The sequence below is a fragment of the Rhipicephalus sanguineus genome, chromosome 11 (genome assembly GCF_013339695.2).
Source record: "Rhipicephalus sanguineus isolate Rsan-2018 chromosome 11, BIME_Rsan_1.4, whole genome shotgun sequence".
Taxonomy (NCBI): domain Eukaryota; kingdom Metazoa; phylum Arthropoda; class Arachnida; order Ixodida; family Ixodidae; genus Rhipicephalus; species Rhipicephalus sanguineus.
In genome coordinates, this window is record NC_051186.1 from 2,195,957 (window position 1) to 2,219,587 (window position 23,631).

The 23,631-nt window shown below is 46.1% G+C and overlaps 1 protein-coding gene across 4 annotated transcripts in view; it reads left to right on the forward strand.

Moving 5' to 3' along the window:
* LOC119373212 (papilin) overlaps positions 1–23,631 on the forward strand; it is a 142,571-nt gene that overhangs the window by 25,442 nt on the left and 93,498 nt on the right. For 2 of the 4 annotated variants that reach the window (XM_037643218.1, XM_037643219.1), the window contains exons 1-2: positions 465–551; positions 20,735–20,941. The exons of 1 other annotated variant lie outside the window; for it this stretch is intronic. In XM_037643218.1, coding sequence (XP_037499146.1) covers positions 500–551; positions 20,735–20,941 — 259 coding nt within the window. In that variant the 5' untranslated portion in view covers positions 465–499. Of the gene's footprint in view, positions 1–464; positions 552–20,734; positions 20,942–23,631 lie in introns of those variants that run through there. One more of the 4 variants, XM_037643220.1, reaches the window with a different exon arrangement.

The window sequence follows — 23,631 nt, forward strand, 5'->3', positions numbered from 1 at the left end:
GTGGACTATATGGTTTCGGAAGTGCCCAGTAGCATTGAACAATTTTTAAAGGAACTTTAAAGTGAGGAGATTGACATCTTAGAAATACAGCTTACCTCACTTGTACCTCACTTGACGAGACATTGACTATCGAGGATGGTGAATCATACTTTCTAGAACTTGCTAACGATATTTCGTCTCTTAAGTATTACATCATTGAGGCTCATGACATAAACTTAAAAACAAAAATCTATTATTTTTATTTTATTTGTCAGTTACCGTGTGCGTTTTAGTCAGCACTTACGCGGCGCTCCGTGTCGCGCCGCGATGATTGTCAAATGTCAAATATGGCAGTCGGTTTTGAGTGATTTGCAAAGAGCGGTTCATGCATGATTATTGCTCAAGCTACAGATGCTCATTAATAAATGGGAGCATGTATATATGCGCATGTATAAATATATGTAAGCGAGGTTCTTTAACTTCAATTTATAAATTTTGGGACTTAGGTGCGGCACGCAGAATGTACGCAATGCCCTTTACCACGATCACTGTTCTGGCTGTCAGTAGCATCGGTATTGTATATTTTTACGTTACCACAGTTTGTTCTGCACTGAAAATTATTGCCACTAGTGATTCATTGTTGAATCTGTGCTCATGTGACACTGTGTGTCGACGTCCCTTGCGCGTAGAGATGCTTTGGCGCCTCTATATAATGCGAGCGCTTGTACTTGAACTCCGCGTGCATATCTCATCGCACCAAGCAAGCCACTGTGTTGTTATACTTCATTAAGTATGGAGCACTTGAGGGGCCCAGGTGTTCGTATGTTTTCGTCGTTTCATGTAGCTTGGCGTAACGCTGGCAAAACCACGTATAGCATAGCCATCTGTAGCACATTGAGCGCACTCGCGCCAAGGAGAAGTCACCATTCTCTTGTTCCTTGAGCGCCTTGATAATGATGTCAAGTGCAGAACACTTTAGAGGCCTGGGCTGTCGTATGCTGTCGTCGCTTGGCGTAATGCAGGCAGAACTAGGTGCAATAGTAGGAAAAAAGAGGAAGAAAGCGAGAAATAGAAAGAGAGAGAAAAAAAGGAGAAAAGAGAATGAAAAAACAAATAAATAGAAATCTAGAGAGATAGAAGACAGAAAAAAATGGGAGAGAGATAAAGAAAAAGAAATGAGGAAAGAAAGAAAAAAACAGCTCAAGAGAAACGAAGAAGGCTGCCCAGCTCAGCACTTCCTTCAGGCTTGGCCACACTAGTGCGTAGCTGCCTTATTTTTTTATTGTTGCGAGTTGCTTTTTCCTGACTGAGTAGTGTGCACTTTTCGGCCGCCGTAGAGCTTTCGGAAGTTTAACACGTAAAACATGAAGGTATTTTTGTATCTGTGCTTTTCCGAAGTAAAAAGGTGCGTTTGATTTATTTCCGGCCGTTATTTGCTGTTATACGTCTTTTTCTTTTATTCCTTTTTTTTGTTACTGAGATACACGGTCTCTCCACGCAATAAGGGTACCTAACACTCGTTTGCTTATAAAATACGCTGATTTCATCACGGCGAAATAAATAATTAATCGGTGAACACACACAGAGTTGTCATTACATGTTCCCACACGCTTTCTTTGCATTAAAGACATCAAGAAATTCCTCTAGCTTAACCATAGGCAACCACCCATAACAACACTTTTCTGCAGCGCTCGAATGATAGTTTCGCAGTAGAAGTTGTTACTGTACCCTAATTGCCTCTTAACATACGGATTTTGGTACCGCAACTATTACGAATAACCTCACGACCGAAAAAACGTGCGCTAAGCGACATTGTATTCACTTCTTTAGGCAATCAGCACTGATTGCGGCAACTGGCACAAGAAAAAATTCAGTAGAAAAAATATTACGGCGAAAACGTGTCGGCCTTCTTTGCTGTCGTGCTTTTGTAAGGTTAATTTTCTCTAGAAATAATATCATTTTCACCTATCGCCTAACAGGCAATGTTAACAGTATTACGCCGACATCTTGACCTTTCAGCAGGGCCGCTTCGTATGGATATTCCAGTGACGGTCATATTACTGTTATCGCTTTTCAACTTATAAGCCATACGAATGCACATGCTTTCCCATGTGCGCACTCACATGGCTGTGTAGTCTCGAAGCAGGAAAGCGCTATTGTAGACAGACTCAGCACGTAATACTCGATGCCGGGCTCTATGATATACGAACAGAGGTGTTACCTTGTTCTCATCCCTGTTTACAGCCTCTCTGAGGGACGCTTTTTCTTTTCAGCCTTCACGTGCAATACACACATTTGTGTTGCCTGCAGAATTTTAGACAAATGCAGCGCAGTTAGTCTCTACCAAGTCAATATTTTGCATCAACATTGTAAATCATACCAACTTCTGAAGTTCGAACGACGTTTGGCCTTTAGACGTTTACACACCCGACTTCCTATATTGTTGACTGAGTGCCACGCCATTTATTTACACAACTTCAGCGCGATAAAATACGCTGCGCCCCCTTCCGACATCGTGGTGTTGTGTCGAGGAATGACGACACACGCCTATACTTCCGCGTCCCATTAATATTTCATACTCATATGACAAATATTGGCAGACCCGAGGGAATGGGATTTGAAGTTAGGCGAAGCATCAAGCAATGAGCTAGCTATGGAACATATCTGAAAATTCGCGGAGTGTAACGAGGCAGGTTTCTGATCCGGCATAAATTCGACACTCGCATTCGAGCGCAGATCCAAGTTTCGTCAAAGAGAGATGCATGCTCAAGCTCTCTCACATTTGGCGCACAGTGATATGTAACATACATGCAATATTTAACACGTTCTTGAAAGGGCAGATAGCACAGACTACACATGTGTAGAGACAGGTCAGGGGTGATGCTGGGATAAAGAGTTAACTTTTCAAATGCTGCACCGATTTTGATGAAAACTTCAGGGATGGTTCATCGTCTTGCTTTAGTGCATATGGCAATGTTCAGTGTCCTAGCATGAGCATAAAACACTATAGCTGTTATAATTACCAATTAGGTATGCCAACGTAGAAAAACTATGGTTTCAAAATATTAAATATACACTAATTTGTATAATTACATGCCTTCTAGATTGTTTGTAGGGCTGGATAAGTCCTGTCACGTATTTTTTGTCGTTTCTGCACTGTAAAAATCAAGTTCATCGTTTGCTGTCAGTGCATGTCAGGCATCTCATATTTTTGTGTACATGGTATTACTTAGGGGTCAGAAAAGTGCCTTATCTTGTGTCGGACATGACTTCAGTCTAGAAACCACTTTGTAAGAAGCTATTGGCGTAGAAGTTAGGAAACTATGGTTTCCCTAGGAGGTTCGTTTTCTCGAAAAGTGCGCCCTGCGAAAAATAAATTCAAGGGTTTCACAACACGCTATTACCAGCAGAGCTGTTTAAGCCGACCCTAAATCTTTGGCGTCCGCATAAAATTGCAGGTAGGTGGTTATACGCCACAGGAATTCGACAAGCCCCACTACTGAGTGCAGCAGGGGCGAGCGTTAAAGGGAAGCTCTGCTCGGCGAAGGGGAGCACGTGCAACAGGTTAAAGCGAGAGAGAGAAAGAGAGAGAGTAAAAAAAGAGAAAGCGATACAAAGAGAAAGATAGATATAAATGGAACGAAGACATAAAAAGATAAGAAGACAAAGAAAGACACAGAAAGAGAGAGAAACAGAAAGAAAGAAACAAACACGAAAAAAAATTGGACCATCTCCCCGAAGGGAACGCTGATCGGATGCGACGCAGCAGCGTTGCGCACGGATGGCGTCACTGGTTGAACGGCGCTAACGGGGGTGCTGCGGTGAGCTCTGGAGGATTCGTTTGAAGGGAAATTCGGTGTAGCGTTTACTGGTGTAAACTTTTGTTTGAAACGCAGACACGGGAGGCGAGCGGGCGTTGGAAACGGCAGCTGCGGCACTCCGACGGGTGAGGGAGAGTGATGTACGCGCGAACCTGCGAGGGAAGCGTGCGAGGGGTGCGTGACGTCAACGCCCAGCTGCGGTGTGACCTACTTGGCACCGCTCCAACACCTGCGCCGAGGGAAGCGCGTTGCCTCGCGTTTGTGCGGACGGACGGACAGCGTTACACAGGCTAGTCAAAGAGCTGCTATGGATCTAAAAGAGAAAAACAGAGACCAAGACTGAAAGAGAAAGAAAGATAAATAGCAACAAAGAACAAAAAAAACGACGAGAGAGATAGAAACAAAGATAGAAATACATGGACAGAAGAGAGATGAATAGAAAGAAACAGACCAAAAAAGCCGCCAGATCCCACGCATTGTGGGAATCGATGTAATGCGAAGCAGCTACCAAAGAGCTGCATACATCGTCTTGTCTGTCACTGAGGATAATGCGTGCCACTTATGTTATTTATGTTCGTTACACAGTAACGTCCCGCAATAAGAATTTCGGGGTAGACCAAGCTAACAAAACGGCCGCCAGCGCACCATGAGCGTGGCACGTAAGTCATGCTGTACATGACATGCGTGTCACGATTTTCATGTTAACTCGTGTTATTTATGTTCGTCACACAGTCACGTCGCGCAATACCAATTTCGGGATAGATCAAGCTAGCGAAACGGCCACCAGCGCACCCTTTTCACGTAAGTCATGCTGCACATGAAATGTGTGCGATGATTTTCACGTTGATTCGTGTTATGTCCGTTACACAATAACGTCGCGCCGTACCAATTTCAGGGTAGATCAAGCTAGCGAAACGGCCGCCAACGCACCATGATCGTGGCACGTAAGTCATGCTGTACATGGCATGCGTGTCATGATTTAATATTAGCTAGTGTTATTTATGTTCGTCACACAGTCACGTTGCAAGATAACAATTTCGGTGTATATCAAGCTAACGAAACAGCCGCCAGCGCACCGTGAGCGCGGCACGTAAGTCATGCTGTACATGACATGATTGTCATGATTTTCATGTTAGGTCGTGTTATTTATGTTCGTTACACAGTAACGTCGCGCAGTACCAGTGTTGGTATATATCAAGCTAGCGAAACGGCCGTGAGGGCGTCATGAGCGTGGCATGTATATCATGCTGTACATGACATGCGTGTCATGATTTTCATGTTAAGTCGTGTTATTTATGTTCGTCACACAGTCACATCGCGTAATACTAATTTCGGGTTAGATCAAGCTAGCGAAACGGCCGCCAGCGCACCATGAGCGTGGCGCGTAAGTCATGCTGTACATGACATGCGCGTCAAGATTTTCATGTCAACTCGTGTTATTTATGTTCGTTACACAGTAACGTCACGCAATACCAATTTTGGGGTAGATCAAGCCAGCAAAACGACCGCCAGCGCACCATGAGCGTGCCACATAACTCATGCTGTACATGACATGCGTGTCATGGTTTTCATGTTAACTCGTGCTATTTATGTTCGCCATACAGTCATGTCGCAAGATGCCAATTTTGGTATATATCAAGCTAGCGAAACAGCCGCCAGCGCACCGTGAGCGTGGCACGTAAGTCATGCTGTACATGACATGCGTGTCATGATTTTCATGTTAACTCGTGCTATTTATGTTCGCCATACAGTCATGTCGCAAGATGCCAATTTTGGTATATATCAAGCTAGCGAAACAGCCGCCAGCGCACCGTGAGCGTGGCACGTAAGTCATGCTGTACATGACATGCGTGTCATGATTTTCATGTTAACTCGTGCTATTTATGTTCGCCATACAGTCATGTCGCAAGATGCCAATTTTGGTATATATCAAGCTAGCGAAACAGCCGCCAGCGCACCGTGAGCGTGGCACGTAAGTCATGCTGTACATGACATGCGTGTCATGATTTTCATGTTAACTCGTGCTATTTATGTTCGTTACACAGTAACGTCACGCAATACCAATTTTGGGGTAGATCAAGCCAGCAAAACGACCGCCAGCGCACCATGAGCGTGCCACATAACTCATGCTGTACATGACATGCGTGTCATGATTTTCATGTTAACTCGTGCTATTTATGTTCGCCATACAGTCATGTCGCAAGATGCCAATTTTGGTATATATCAAGCTAGCGAAACAGCCGCCAGCGCACCGTGAGCGTGGCACGTAAGTCATGCTGTACATGACATGCGTGTCATGATTTTCATGTTAACTCGTGCTATTTATGTTCGCCATACAGTCATGTCGCAAGATGCCAATTTTGGTATATATCAAGCTAGCGAAACAGCCGCCAGCGCACCGTGAGCGTGGCACGTAAGTCATGCTGTACATGACATGCGTGTCATGATTTTCATGTTAACTCGTGCTATTTATGTTCGCCATACAGTCATGTCGCAAGATGCCAATTTTGGTATATATCAAGCTAGCGAAACAGCCGCCAGCGCACCGTGAGCGTGGCACGTAAGTCATGCTGTACATGACATGCGTGTCATGATTTTCATGTTAACTCGTGCTATTTATGTTCGCCATACAGTCATGTCGCAAGATGCCAATTTTGGTATATATCAAGCTAGCGAAACAGCCGCCAGCGCACCGTGAGCGTGGCACGTAAGTCATGCTGTACATGACATGCGTGTCATGATTTTCATGTTAACTCGTGCTATTTATGTTCGCCATACAGTCATGTCGCAAGATGCCAATTTTGGTATATATCAAGCTAGCGAAACAGCCGCCAGCGCACCGTGAGCGTGGCACGTAAGTCATGCTGTACATGACATGCGTGTCATGATTTTCATGTTAACTCGTGCTATTTATGTTCGCCATACAGTCATGTCGCAAGATGCCAATTTTGGTATATATCAAGCTAGCGAAACAGCCGCCAGCGCACCGTGAGCGTGGCACGTAAGTCATGCTGTACATGACATGCGTGTCATGATTTTCATGTTAACTCGTGCTATTTATGTTCGCCATACAGTCATGTCGCAAGATGCCAATTTTGGTATATATCAAGCTAGCGAAACAGCCGCCAGCGCACCATGAGCGTGGCGCGTAAGTCATGCTGTACATGACATGCGCGTCAAGATTTTCATGTCAACTCGTGTTATTTATGTTCGTTACACAGTAACGTCACGCAATACCAATTTTGGGGTAGATCAAGCCAGCAAAACGACCGCCAGCGCACCATGAGCGTGCCACATAACTCATGCTGTACATGACATGCGTGTCATGGTTTTCATGTTAACTCGTGCTATTTATGTTCGCCATACAGTCATGTCGCAAGATGCCAATTTTGGTATATATCAAGCTAGCGAAACAGCCGCCAGCGCACCGTGAGCGTGGCACGTAAGTCATGCTGTACATGACATGCGTGTCATGATTTTCATGTTAACTCGTGCTATTTATGTTCGCCATACAGTCATGTCGCAAGATGCCAATTTTGGTATATATCAAGCTAGCGAAACAGCCGCCAGCGCACCGTGAGCGTGGCACGTAAGTCATGCTGTACATGACATGCGTGTCATGATTTTCATGTTAACTCGTGCTATTTATGTTCGCCATACAGTCATGTCGCAAGATGCCAATTTTGGTATATATCAAGCTAGCGAAACAGCCGCCAGCGCACCGTGAGCGTGGCACGTAAGTCATGCTGTACATGACATGCGTGTCATGATTTTCATGTTAACTCGTGCTATTTATGTTCGCCATACAGTCATGTCGCAAGATGCCAATTTTGGTATATATCAAGCTAGCGAAACAGCCGCCAGCGCACCGTGAGCGTGGCACGTAAGTCATGCTGTACATGACATGCGTGTCATGATTTTCATGTTAACTCGTGCTATTTATGTTCGCCATACAGTCATGTCGCAAGATGCCAATTTTGGTATATATCAAGCTAGCGAAACAGCCGCCAGCGCACCGTGAGCGTGGCACGTAAGTCATGCTGTACATGACATGCGTGTCATGATTTTCATGTTAACTCGTGCTATTTATGTTCGCCATACAGTCATGTCGCAAGATGCCAATTTTGGTATATATCAAGCTAGCGAAACAGCCGCCAGCGCACCGTGAGCGTGGCACGTAAGTCATGCTGTACATGACATGCGTGTCATGATTTTCATGTTAACTCATGTTATTTATGTTCGCTAGACAGTAACGTCGCGCAGTACCAATGTCGGTATATATCAAGCTAGCGAAACGGTCGCGATCGCGTCATGAGCGTGGCATGTATATCATGCTGTACATGACATGCGTGTCATGATTTGCACCTTAGGACCTGTTAGTTATGTTCGTCATACACTCTTGTCACGCCGTATCAATTTTGGTATATATCAAGTTAACGAAACTGCCGTAAGAGCACCAAGACTGTGGCATGTATATCATGTCGTTCATGACATCCGTGTAATGATTTTCATGTTATGACTCGTCATTCATGTTCGTCATACACTCATGTTATGCCATACCAATTTTGGTGTACATGCGATTAACGAAACGAGCAGGAGAGCACAAAGTCGTAGACGGATAGATAGATAGATAGATAGATAGATAGATAGATAGATAGATAGATAGATAGATAGATAGATAGATAGATAGATAGATAGATAGATAGATAGATAGATAGATAGATAGATAGATAGATAGACAGACAGACAGACAGACAGACAGACAGACAGACAGACAGACAGACAGACAGACAGACAGACAGACAGACAGATAGATAGATAGATAGATAGATAGATAGATAGATAGATAGATAGATAGATAGATAGATAGATAGATAGATAGATAGATAGATAGATAGATAGATAGATAGATAGATAGATAGATAGATAGATACGCGCAAAGTCGTAGGCGTTCGCTAAGGAATGCTTCGCATTTAAAAGATATAGAGAAATACATAGAGGAAGACAGAATGAGAATTAAAGAGAGAAATACAGATAAACTAATAAATAGAGAGAAAGAAGCTGAGAGAGAGAGAGAGAAATCAAGAAAAATAAAGATATAACGAGCGAGAAAGAGAATGAAACAGAGAAAGAAATAAATAGGAGGGAAAGAAATAGAAGGCAACATGTACAAAAATCAGAAACAACAAACAGAGAGAACGAGAAAGAACATGAGGAAAAACACAGAAATAGATAAAGAGAAACAAGGAAGACCACCCACCTCCGGTGTTCCTTTCAGGCTTGGTACCAATAGTGCGAAGCTAAGCTGCCATAGTTTTTTTTTTCTTTATCTGTGGTAAAAATAAAATCAATCAGTGTTACCGGACGCATAGGAAGGGCCTTCCTCCCCAACGTGACGTTGTTCTATGACAATTGCATCAAACCGCATTCTGCTTTTCGCAGCTTTCAAGCTGTCTATGTTGGTCACAACACGCATTACCGGCTAATCGCAATGAACTGAGAGGCGAAAGAAAAGGTCTGCAGATAAACCGAGTAGCACACGCACACAACATAAGTAACTCGCAATGTGCGTGAAACCAGCGGTAGGTGGTCACGTGCTTCGTTTCCGCCAATCCGAGCTTCGGTTCCGTTTTCGAATGACTCTGCTGTCGTTGCGGCTAAAATATGCGTCTCTAATTTTTTGTTCGTCTTCTAGTGTACTCTCGCAGAAGACCTTCCCTTCACTAATGGACGCGAAAAAACAAACGTTTTAAAATGGGCACTCACTTCGTGTTCTGCTTCTTGCACGCTCTGCACCCGCCTCTCGAAAAAGGCGTTTCAAAAAAACGCTTATGGAAGCGAATGCGCACCACCGCCTCGTGAAAATATTTCGCTTTATTCTTTCCTGCTGCTCAGAAAACAACTAAACTTGGTCAGCATGTTACTTAATGAACGATCAGTTGAAAATAACTGAAATTCGCAAACGCATATTTGTTTTCAAAAACCGGTGTTTCATTCCTGCATCCGCCCTTAACGAGCACCAGTCAACGTTAGGCAACACTAGCCATTACAGACTTTCATTCATTAATGATTTTAATGACGTCAATACATTTACCTCCTTCTCGCCAGCCTATTCACAATCTACCGTAAACTTTCTCGACGTCACGGTGCACTTGTCTGATAATAAACTAATGACAAATCTTTACAGACAACCGACGGACAAACACCGCTATCTGCATTTTGCAAGTAGCCATATGAAACAAGACAAGGGTCCCATATAGTCATGCACTTAGATTTAAAAGGTTGTGCTATACGCAACCTGACTTCCGAGATAACTGTGAGAATGTGCGTGATGCACTTACAGGTCATAAGTATCGAGCTCAAACAATTGACGACGATATTAGTCGTGCCACTGCAGCAGCCAGGCGCGACCTTTTTAAGTCGAAGAAATGTGTTCTACAGCAACCATCTACCAACCTAGTCTTAACGCATTCTTCGTCAATACCGAACGTTAACTACATCCTAAAGAAGCATCACGGCATCCTCATGGAGTGTGATCGTCTGACAAACATATTTTATGAACCACCACGTGGCGCATACGGTCGGTCAGGGAACTTCCGCGACATGCCCACGTCATCTAAGACAACCCCCTGTGTTCATTCCGTTCATTTTAGTTGCGGTCCTTATCGCAAGCCATGTTACAAAGTGTGCACTCACATGACCACCACAACATCAGTTCACAGTTCGGCGTCCAATTTTACAATGAGGGATACAGGGAGCTTCGACTGTTTTACCAGCAACTGCGTTTATCTGCTTGAATGCTGGACTTACAAATGCCTATGCATCGGTCAGTCTGAAAGGTCATTTATACATCGTTTTAATAATCACAAAGCGCACGTGACTGCATTTTCTAACCTGTCTGTTTATGAGCACGTCAGCGTACGAGGACATTCGCTTGACAAACTAATAACTGTCTCTGGTTTTCTCTCTCACAACGAAAACAGGTGCGCGAGCCCCTTTTTTATCTACAAATTTAGGGCCGTAATATCCGATAATAAAGAAAGTGCTGCAAGGCTGACGCTCCTTACCACGTAACAGATAAACCATTCCAAAAGGCCACGAACACTACTGATACCAAGCCCTTCGGCGGGCACAGCACCAGGCTCTGCCTGTCTGTATAACCATGATGGTAGCGTTGAATGAGGAATTATTTATCTGGCAGTGGAACTGTAGAAGTGGCCTTAAAAAGAAGGCAACTCTACAGCGGTATATCAGGAATAGTGAGAAAAACCGTCATAATACAGCAAACCCTTTCACCGAAAGCAATGCTCCCTGGATTCGGACTTGTAATGGGGAAACCTCAAAGGATGGAATTATACACTGTCATCTACAACAATCTAATGCACGTTATACACGATCTCCAGACAGACGCCGGCAAGTTAGAAGACATCATGGTTTAGGTCATACCGGGTAACACCAACCACCAGAGTATCTTCATACTATATAGCAGTCCAAAGGAACAAAAGCAAGGGTTCAAGACGGTTCCAATGAAAAGCCGTCAGTATCGCAGTATCGCCGGAAAATGTCCCCTCGTCATAGCTGGTGATTTAACACCCCTCACCATACATGGGGCTGCAAGCACAACAATGGCAAAGGAATGGGACTGACAGAGCCCCAGTGAACTTGATCTCACGCTAATCACGGATCCTAGCCTCCCAACCAGGATTAGTACATCCTCCTGCCAGGACTCCAGCCTGACTTTACTTTTGTAAAGAACATCAGTGTAGATCTCTGGAGTGACCACAGCATTCTTGCTACCACATTCCCCATTTAGCGTTAGAAGCAGAGAGAATTCTACTCTACAGACTCTGATAGGTTGAACAAGTAAAGGACGGAAAGGGAGCAACGTAGTCATAGACCAAGCTTGGAACAGTGGGTCTAGCAGATTAATTATGATATCAAATCCGTCTCTTCGACCATTACCACGGATCTTCAGGTTGATGGAACAGACAGCCGTCTTGCTCATCTTCGGCGACTGGTCAGCGACTGAACCGAACGTTTAGCAAGACGAAAGCAGAGATGAAGAATTGACCGCGTATCTGCGTGCTTCGCCCTGCAAATGTTGTCGAAAGACGTTAGTCTTCTGCCGGCCGTACTACATGAGTCCTGGTCTCATCCGCGGCCACCCGTGATGCTGTTCCCAGGGCCACTGCCAGGTGACAGCACCATATCGTCGGCAGCGGGCTTTTTCGTGCATAACGTCGCCTTTTCAGCGCAGCCTAAGAAACACTAGGGTGTTTAGAATTACGTATCTATATATTTTCTATTAAAGGAACACACCATCTTACGTTGTAGTGTTGCGCCTCAGATATGTGTAATATTTGCTTTTAGATGCGCAGCATTTCTTGCTCGGGTCTATGCCCCGCGGCGTCGGCATCCGTACTCACACTATGCATGCGAAACTCTCCTCCTTCCCTCTCTCCAACAGCTGTGCGTTACTCTCTCCACTTCTCTCCTACCACCAGCCTGCGCTTCTCCTGCGTTGTCACATCTGCTCTCGCGGCGCTTGCGCTACTCTCCTCCTTTAAGCGGGTAGAGCGCTGCGCGCGTTCAGTGCAGCGCTTGCTTTGGTTGACTCCGCTTGACTCCGTTGATGCTTCCGATGAAGTGTGATGGAAGCAGCAGTCCCGTCAGTGAGTGGGTTGACGCAAGCACTTGACAGCATCAGCCCAAACACTAGCAACGTTACGTCCGCTCAAGACAAAGCTGCGAAGCGAAGGGCACGCGACGCTGAACGCAAACGTTTGAAGCGAGCGGCGGACCCTGAACTTCGTCAGCGCGAAGCAGCTTCGAAGCGTCAACGTTGAGCAGCGGATCCTGAGCTTTGAGCACGTGAAGCAGCGTCGGTTTGTGAACGTCGAGCAGCAGAACCTGATGTTCGGGACCTTGAAGTTCAACGTAAACCTACGAAGCGAGCGGCGGAACCCGACCTTCGAGACCGGGAAGCCACGTGTTAAACGTCAACAACGAGAGGCTGCTCCCGATGCTGCACGCGACCGCGAGCGCGCCGCGAAAGCGGCGGCTCGAGCTAAGCAGCACGCGCAGCCCGACGCTCGCTTCAAACGTGACTTCCTGGACTGGAGCTTCGAAAAGAGTTGCAAGGTGTGTGACAGACTTTGGTTTGACAACCTCACACGGATTGGAAACATCCAGAACGAAACTCATCGGACCAAAGTGTTAATAACACCGTTAATAACAATCCGCGATGCTCCGCATCACCCCATGGTTCCCCTCGGGAAGATGGTGTAATTTTTTGATCGACAATGTTCACAAGTGTGAAAGCAGCTACCAGATCAAGGTGGCTGGGCGTTCATCATGTGCTTAAACTTTGGTCGGGTGGCTGAATCGTGAAAGACAGACAGCCAGAAAGACACACGAAAATTTCTGCGTTGAAGTATCACGAGAAAGACTATCGTATTTTTTTTTAAATCAGTAGAGGAACATTATCGCACACTATCTAAGCAGCATGGGGACAAAATCTGCAACTCAGTTTACGGACATATGCGCGACGGCAAGAGATGGATTATGTTAAACAAATCCTCAACGAAATCAACACCAAAACGAGTCAATCCAAGTTCAATCCAGATCTCGAAGGCTACTTTAACTTCGAGGAGATGCGAAGAACCTTGCGCGATCTTAACGGCAGATCCGTCCTCGGCCCGGATGGCGCATCAAACTAGGCGCTTCGTAACCACGATGGTGATTCATTTAAACCCCTTATACGCAGAGTGACCTACAATAGGCATGAGCTCAAGGAAGACAACTTCATAAGGCTTATGTATGAGTTAGTCCTTTCACACTTCGTGCGTGAGGCAGCAATGCGCAACTGGTACAGAGAGGAATCCGACAAACTCAGTGCACTCCTCAGCAATGTTACTAAGAGCGTCCTGGGCATACCCGTCTACACCAGCACCGAGTGTCTAGTAGAGCTTGGTATCCAAACTCGCTCGAAGAAATATCAGAAACACAAGATAGAGCGCCTTTAGCGAGGATATCTACAACAAAGCGGGAATAAAGACTCGGCAGGAAATGGACCAATACACTATTGGAGATTACATACAAATTCAATATCCCCTACAAAAACAGGGAAAACATCGCTGTATCTTTTATACAAAGACACATGCATCCAGAGCGCGACTTTGGAAGAAGACTACTTAGGGCCAAGACCATGCTTTTTCAGGTGTCAAACGAGCAAAGAGGGGTTGCTTTTGTCGACGCAGCTTCCCACGCCTATCGGCAAGCCTTTGTGCCCATGGTGGTCGATAGGGCTGGCCGGGTCATCAACGCAGCGACGGTCAGAACTAACGACGCAATCGTAGCGGACCAAGTTGCTGTTGCGAAAGCACTCACGAAGGAAGATATCGGAAACATCTACAGTGATTCAAGGGAAGCACTACGAGCTCTCGCAAAGGGCATGGTGTCAGACGAAACACTAAGACTTCTACAAGGCTAGCAAATCACGTATTACCTGCTGAGTTGGTTCCCAGCTCACCTTGGACAATTCAGGCACCCCTCCCAGTCTCAATAAAGCAGTCCACGAGGCGGCGCGACGCCTCACCAACCGCGCCTCCCCGGGCGTGCGTTTTAATGGTGAAGCGGATAACTGGGAAATTCCCGCACCACATTACGAGCTCAATAAGCACTTATATCTACACAGAGGGATTTTCCCTCCACCTCACAAGAGTCTCATTAGGCCCCAATTACTTAAATTAAGTAAATTAAGGCTATTGCAAACCAAGGCGTATTATAGCTTGAATATGTTGAACCTCATTAACCCTGAAATATGTTCAAGTAATCTTTGCCCAGATTGTGCGGAAATTACTCAACTAGATCACACGCTCTGGCACTGAACCAAACTCGCTCATTTGCCTAACAATATCCCTACCACGTGGGAGGAGGCAATTGACAGCCCGTCCTTGGCAGAACAACGCTGGGCTGTCCACAAAGCCCGCAAAGCGGCTGAGGTGCTCGGCATCTGTCCCCACGTGGGAGCGGCCCGCGGCACAGTGATCTGTGAGTTGAAAGACCCAAAGAAAGTTTATCCAATCTCATCCGATTCCAGATCACCACATCATGGGTAGTACTATATTCAAATAATTGACCCATATGCCTGCTCGTTAATTTTATTTTTAAGACGAAAGTGTTTTGTGCCGGGATCCGCCGAGACTTTCTTGACGTATTTCTGTCACGAAAATACGCCAGCGAAATGAACGCCATCAAATGGCAACGAAAAAAACTATAAGAAAAAGTTCCGTTGACAGAAGTCGAACTCATGACCTCTCGGTCCGCGACGATGGCTGGCGGGCGTTCCGCCCACTGAGCTACCGACAAATACATAACGGCGGCTACGTGAATGCGCATTTCATTTTAACACAACAGTGTTTTATGCCGGGGTCCACCAAGACTTCAGTGACATATAAGAGCGGCATTTCTAGAGCCCGTTCTAAACTCTATTGGGGCTACTAATACAAGTACACTAGCAAGGTACCCACTACGCCATAAATCACAATATTTGTGAAGTTTAGAAGCACCTACAACGCCATTATTCGTCATTCTGCGCAGAAGCGAGGTTCCAGCTACACATCTGTAAGGCATTATGTGCACTTTGTTTACGTGACGACTGTTGACGATGAAGAATTTCATCGTCAATCAGCCCTTTGTAATGGGTTGGAAGCTGTAAGCAACTCACCAGTTATGTAATACGCATTGTGTGACGCCCGGTCGCTATTTATATTTCCCACAATGCAATATAACATACGTTGACGTGAGAAAGAGAGAATGAGAGAGGGGGAAGAACTTTATTGAGACCCTGAGGAAATGGACCATGGGCTTATGGGCTTCCTTGGCAACCAATGCAAGTGCACTTGCGACGAACCCACTACGCTATAAATCATCATAATTTCTGTAAAGTAGGGAAGCAGCCACCATGCCATTTTTCGTCATTCAACGGAGAGCCGTAGTACCCGCTAAAAACATATAGGGCATTATGCGCACTTTGTTGGTGTTGTGCCTGATGACGATGAAGAATTATTGCAGAGCCCTTTCTAATGGATTGGAAGCATCCAACAGCCCACTCGTTGCGCAATTCGCATTGTGTGACGCCTGGTTACAAAATTCGCGTTCTGTGATGCGTGGTTGTTACTTTACTCTTCCACCACACTAAATTACATATGTTAATGTGGTTCCTTCGGGACATGAACCCTGTATAGCGTATTTTTGCAAGGCAGTTTCAAGCACCGGCATGGCTCAGAGGTACAACACTGGGCTCCCACGCAGAGGGCCCAGGTTCGAACCCCGTTCCATCCTGGAATTTTTTTCTGAATTCGTTTTTTTTTTCTTGTTTCGAGCGATAGTGGTTACGGACACCGGCGGCGGCGGCGGCGGCGGACAACTACAGCGCCAAAAACGGCCGTTGAAATGATCTCATAACAGCTTTCGCTGTAAAAGAAAGCTACATTCATTCTGATAAATGGTCACGTAAGGAGCGCTCATACATACATCACCAAATTGCTCTATATGCATAGCTTCAGACAGATTCCGAGCCTCCTTTTCTACAAAGTGCATGCGTTTTCCTGCAATGGTTCACGGGCGCATTCCCTCATGATACGGCAAAAGAGATCCCGTCCCATTTTTGACAGACACGGCGTGCTCTGGTAAGCGGTCACTAATACACCGGCTAGTTCGGCCGATGCATATCTTGCCGCAACTGAGCGGAATTTTTTACACAACACAAGTTCAACATTCTATCAAACGCGTTTCCTTCGTGTGTTGCTTTTCACATGAAAGAGCCTTGGTAGACGTCACGAGAGCACAAATACGAGAAAGTTTTCCATGAGCCTAAAACACTACCGGTGCATTATAACTAGAAGCCACATTTTTCAAATAATGAGCAACTCTGTCTATGTAGGAAATGACGACTGGCGACATCTTCTTACCGCTTCCTTGGAAAGCATCCTACCCTTCATACCGAACCGTCTTCAGTAAACAGATACTAAATCAACGAAGTGAAACCCACTGAAGAAAGCCTAGAAATTTGTAGCACGAAGCCTTTTTGAATGGCTTGGAGAAAGGACCTAGTTTGCCCCATCTGCAATACAGCAGCAGCTATCGCCCTCTTAAATTTTTGAACGGGCGGAGGGAAATTGGAAACATTCTTTTTGAGCACGAAGGTGATACATCCAACAGACATGGTTGGATGTATGACTGTATCTTCGTTAATCGTGAGAACAATATCTAAAAATTGCAATTTGTCAGTAGTAGGAAGCTCGTGAGTAAACCTTAACCTTGGTGCAAGTGCCTTAAAGGTGTATATGGCGGCCCTAGTAGAGCACTGCACGGGCCGAGATTCTCAGCCAGGGCCCGGCCCGGGCCCGGGATTCGCTCAAATTTACCCGCCTGAGCGCGGCCCGGCGACTCAAAGTGAGACCCGGGCCTGGCCCGAACCTGAGAAAAAATCAGACCATCTCCCGCTAAAAGGGGACCATGAGGCGATGCGAAGCAGCGTTTCGGCATGTAGAGCCCGCATTTCAGAGGGGGGGTGGAAAGGGACGGGGAGAGAGGCAAAGGAGAGAGGGGGAGCGGGAGAGGGAAAAGGGAGAGGTAACGGGAAAGCCGTTAGTCACTAGCGAAGTTATGGCGAAGAAGTTATGCGAAGAAGTCGTATGTCGTGCGGTCAGTCGATCTTGGATGATCTAGTGATGCCACCGTGGGAGCACTGTTTAGAAGAGTGTCGCCGAATGACGGTGACCAGAGCTGGAGTTCGTTTGAGTGTTTCCTGGAAGAGAAATATTCGAGAAACGTTCGAAGAATTGTGGGCTGCACACGTTTGGTGAATATTCAAGGCTTTAAATGTTCATGGGTAGTTTCTATTGGATGAGAGTGCATTTGTAGCACGGTAAGTTTGTTCCCGTTGTTTTAAACATCACTAAGCGATGTTGTGAGTTGTAATTGATACCTGCCGGGTGTGGATGTTTGCGTGATGCTTGTACTGCCTTAACTGAGAATATATTTTGTTTGTGTTGTCAACTCTTGGCTCTAACTCTTGCTTTGGACCACAACCGGCATTTGTTGGCGCACTAACAGGACCTACATTTAAACTTTGTGTGCTTTCGTGGTGCGTTTCGGTGGGCCGATAAATCAGCCCTTGGAATCTGCGCAACGAATGCCTGCCCATTAACGGGATCAGTTATTGAGTGACACTTTTCATCTTTGCTACTACACTTTTCCTACTACACTTTTCATTTCAGGGGAGTCAAACGGGCAGCATTCGTGGAGAATATTGAGGCCCACTCTACAAAGCACTGGTACTCCTAGGGCAAACTGTTCACATATGTGGGGTACTCGGTAGTTCTAATAACGACTTCAATATTCAACCTGTAATGTGCAACTATAAAACGCGTTATCTACGGCCTGATTGGACTAAGTGTCGGGCGTACAAACGCGGCGACTGCAGCGAGCCAGTGGAGGGTTCAGCGTGCCCTGCTCATCGCGCCAGCCAGGGAAGGGGAAAAATGTGAGGAAAATTGAGGAGGAAAACGCGCATGCGGAGCAGAGTGCCGCTACTTTACAAATCAAGGAGCTTTAGCCCCGCCTAGCTCTACCAACAGGAAACACCGTGCGATGAAGAATGTGTGATAAGGTGCGTTTGTTGTGTGGTGTGCATCTGCGTCCGAAGCATTGTCGGTAAAGCGCCGCGCTGTTATCGTCGCGTCGAAGAAGTCGTAGGTTCGATTAACGCGGGGGAACTTTTTCTTAACGTGTTTTTTCTTTCACATCCGTGCGCGTCCATTTTATCAACGTCAACGCTGTGACGGAAACATGTCACTGAAATCTTGGTGGACCCCAGCATAAAACACTTTCGTGTTAGACAACACACAAAGAAAACGCGTGTCATCAAACGTTCAACTAGTGTTTTGTACGAAATTCCGCTGAGCTGCGGCAAGATGTAAATCGGTGAAACTGGCGTCTCTATTATTGACCGCTTAGCAGAGCACCCCTTGGCTATAAAAAATGGGACAGGATTTCATCTGCCGTATAAGTGCACAGAATGCACGTGTCAACCATTGTTGGACAACGAATGCACTTTGCGGAAAAGTAAGGACAAGGGACTCAGGAACTGGCTGAGGCTGTCTATGTACTGAAATTTCGTGATCGATCTATGAGCGTTCCTTCCATGACCATTTCTCAGAATGAGTATAGCATTCTTGTTGAGCGGGTCCTAATTATGTGGTGTTCCTCCAAATCATGCTATTTTACTTTCTTTGGTATGCTGCGCATACTTCAGAGTTGTGAATCAGAGCTCTTGGAAGAATAAAAGTTAGTTGCAAGTGTACTCTTGTCCGCGTCCTGTGTTCTTTGTCGCTGTCCGGGCAATTGGGTAGTTCAATCCAACCTCAGCAATGTAATAACTAGCCCGACAGCACACGCTACTAACTTCTCATTTAGTATTGTTATTTTACACCAGCTTGTGTTAGCTTTTTGACATGCTCTGAAGCACCTCGCTGTGATAGTGTATTTGCAGCGCTATTTTTATTTATTCCTAAATTACGTTAGCTCCAGCTTCCACAAGTGAGCCTATTCCGGCGCCTACTCCTCCCTGTAGCTGTAGGCTATGCCTAGTTCGCAATTTTAGATGCGAAGCAGGTTTTGCGCTGGGCAGTGTCCGTAGTTCCATTGGCGACCGTCCGCTTTCTACCACCTAGCATAGCCATCTGTAACATATTGAGCGCGCACTCGCCCCAAGGAGAAGGCTTCTTCGTCTTGTTCTTTGACCGCCTTGATGATGATACCTGCAGAGCACTTTAGGGGCCCGGGCTGCCGTATGCTGTCCCAGCTTGGCGTAACCCAGCCAAAACCACGTGTGCTGGCGCGCGCTAGCGCGTTCGGGCCTGTGTAAGGGGCTGAGTAAGATGCTGTGGCCTCTAGCCCTTACACTCTCTCAGCGATCATGTGATGGCGTCGGCGAACGAGATTCTGCAGACGCGTGATGAACCAACACGCTGTATCCTAGTCAGAACGCGCTGGCGCGCGCTAGCGCGTTCGGGCCTGTGTAAGGGGCTGGGTAAGACGCTGTGGCCTCTCCCCCTTACACTCTCTCAGCAATCACGTGATGGCGTCGGGCAACGACATTCTGCAGACGCGGGATGAACCCGCGTGGCGTGCTCCAACAAGAGTACGAGTAACAGCAACAGCAACTACAGTGAATTCATGGTGTGCTCCACATGCAAGGACGTGTTAACATCGGGCAAGGTACCCGTGATGAACGGAACTTTAAGTCGACCCATGCGCTCCTTCGCATCCCCACATGGTTCCTTTTAGTGAGAGAAGGTGAAATTTTTAATGGAGTCATTTTATAACCGTATCTCACGAGTGGCTATGTTTAATAATTAATAATAATTGCTGGGCTTTAACGCCCCAAAACCGCGATATGATTATTAGGGACGCCGTAGTGGAGGGCTCTGGAAATTGTGACAATCTGGGGTTTTTTAACGTGCTCCTAAACCGAAGTACACGGGCCTCAGCAGTGCCTATGTTTATCGCCAGTTACATGTTCTCTGATATAGCTATCATGATAATAGCTGCGTACTTTTCGGGGCCCCCTGTCGTACTCATATTTATAAAAAGGGCACTTCTGCCTATGTGTAGTATTGCCTGACGAAGGCCGGGCCCTGGGCAAAACCTCTGAAGATATGAACATTTTCGTACGTTGGTCCGTCATTTGCAAAATTTACAAACCACTGGAATATATATATATATATATATATATATATATATATATATATATTATATATATATATATATATATATATATATATATATATATATATATATATTCTCTCGTAATCATAGTCGCAACGTCTATGATACCTACTCCCAGCGGTTTCTTAATATTGCAGCCTTTGCAAAGCCATATCGAGGGTGGTTCGATGGCAGAGAATGCGACGAACCAGTTATTGAGAGTGAGAGACACTGCGGCGGAGCGAGAATCGTAAGATATTTCTTCAACAGAACCGCTGGAGAGTGCGTACGCTTCTATTGGAATGGATGTATGTACAACGGTGTATTCGATACGATGATCAGGTGTGTGGATACTTGCAACGTCGGTAAGTGAATTTTTGCCCAGTTGTATAACTAGATGCCATCGCGCCTCGAATTCGTGATGGACAGCAGAGACATAACATGACGGTCTCCAAACGCTGAAAACTAAGTGTAAACGACGTACTTGCGTTTGCGGTGTGTTCGTTAGAGACACACAGCTAAACGAAAACAAAGATTGTCGCTGCTTCTGTGAAGCCTCCGGACCGTTGCATTCGGTGAAGTTGGGTGAAGAGTAGAACTGACAGGTGAATAACATGTACAACGCAGTCAAACGTGCTACGCTTCGAGAGCAACAGGCAGATGATGGGCGCACGACACTGTGAATAACAATAGGAACAGGTGCCACAGGTGCAACTATGCCGCACATCGAGCGCAAAACAGGTGCACCACAATCAAACGTGCCACTCATCGGGAGTACAGGTGCAACTATGCCGCACATCGAACGCAAAACAGACGTGCCACTCATCGGGAGTACAGGTGCAACTATGCCGCACATCGAGCGCAAAACAGGTGCAACGCAGTCAAACGTGCCACTCATCGGGAGCAACAGACACGACACGACACTGTGAATAACAATAGGATCAGGCAACGAGGATCAGGCAACGACACGACACTATGAATAACAATAGGATCAGGCAACGAGTGCAACGATGCTGCACATCGAGTACAACAGGTGCAACACAATCAAACGTACCATGCAGCAACATACCGTAACATACAGTCAAGCAGTCCGTTTTAAACGCATTTGTTCAGAGCAGGCAGACTTCAGTGCCACCTGCGATAAACTTCGTGTCTCCCTTCTAAAACACAAGTACCCCGCTCAGATTATTGATGACGCTGTGGCACGCACAGACAAGCTTGACCGTAAAACGCTTATCAACGCAGAGAGACGTCCCCGTAGCCTCAATAGCGCTAACATTGTACTCACGCATAGCGCCTCAGCGCCCAATGTAGCAGCTATTCTGAGGAAACATTACAACATGCTGACTCAGAGCGAGCATTTAAAGAAAGTTTTTCCCGAGCCCCCCCCCCCCCCCTCCCCCCGTGCCGTGTATCGACGTTGAAGTAATATCCAGGATATCCTCACGTCCTCCAAAGTTCGAAACAACTACATTCCACACGCTGGTTGCCATCCATGTCACAAACCTCGATGCAAAGTATGCACTATGATGACGACCACCACTGTGGCTAAAAGCACCGCCAATGGTTTTAGCCTGAAAATTCGTGGCGATTTTTCGTGTGAGACAGATAATGTGGTTTATTTGCTTGAGTGCTCCATCTGCAAGTTGCAGTATATCGGTCAAACCGAAAATGCATTTCGCTACCGTTTCAGCAACCACAAAGCGCATGTGCACTCCATGCTTCATTTGCCAATATCTAGACACGTCGTCAGCACCGGGCACACCTTTGAATTATTTACGGCGACTATATTGGACTCAGAATTCACGTCACATTATAAGCGCGAAATGCGCGAGTCATTTTTAATTCACAAGTTCAACACGGTTTCTTGCGGCTTAAACGAGAACGCGGGTAGGTTGGCTAGCGTACTTGCCTAGTATACAGTGTACACCTCATTGCTGGCACAAACTCGCCTTTGTTCCTATTCCGCTTGCCTATCAACAGTATTGTATTCACCATGCGCAGCACATTCCTATTGTTATTCGCAGTCTGGTGTTCAACATGCGCCCATAACTTGTTGTTCTCAATACGCAGCACGTGCCTATTGTTATTCGCAGCGTTGTTTTCACCATGCGCCCATCACTTGTTGTTCTCAATGCGCAGCACGCTCCTATTGTTATTCACAATATTGTGTTCACCATACGCCCACCTCTTGCGGTCCTCGCGCAGCACGTTCCTATTGTTATTCACAGTGTCGGGTCGTATCTGTTGCTGCGTGGCACGTTTGATTGTGTTGCACCTGCTGCACTCGATGTGCGGCACCGTTGCACCTGTGGCACCTGTTCCTATTGTTGCTGCGTGGAAGTTTGATTGTGTTGCACCTGCTGCACTCGACGTGCGGCACCGTTGCACCTGTGGCACCTGTTCCTATTGTTATTCACAGTGTCGGATCGTATCTGTTGCTGCATGGCACGTTTGATTGTGTTGCACCTGTTGTACTCGATGTGCAGCATCGTTGCACTCGTTGCCTGATCCTGTTGTTATTCATAGTGCCGTGTCGTTGCCTGATCCTATTGTTATTCACAGTGTCGTGTCGTGTCTGTTGCTCCCGATGAGTGGCACGTTTGATTGTGTTGCACCTGTTTTGCGCTCGATGTGCGCCACAGTCGCACCTGTTTTGCGCTCGATGTGCGGCATAGTTGCACCTGTGGCACCTGTTCCTATTGTTATTCACAGTGTCGCGCGCCCATCACCTGTCTGTTGCTCTCGAAGCGTAGCACGTTTGACTGTGTTGTACATGTTATTCACCTGTTGCATTGTTATTCTGAACCACGATGTGTAGCCACAGACTTATAAATAGTGTCTGTCACGGGCAGTATATTCATGCTGACGAATTCTGGACCACCAGCCGAAACGTTAAAGGACCCCTGACAGCAAAATTTTTGTTGGTGACCTTTTTACTGTAATTTGTAGCTTTGGGTCTGGTAATCCCTAAGTTAAATCGTAAATGATCTAGCGTATCGTATAACTAATTCTAGCGTAGTTAATTGTGACCATTTTAGCGTCACTTCAAAAC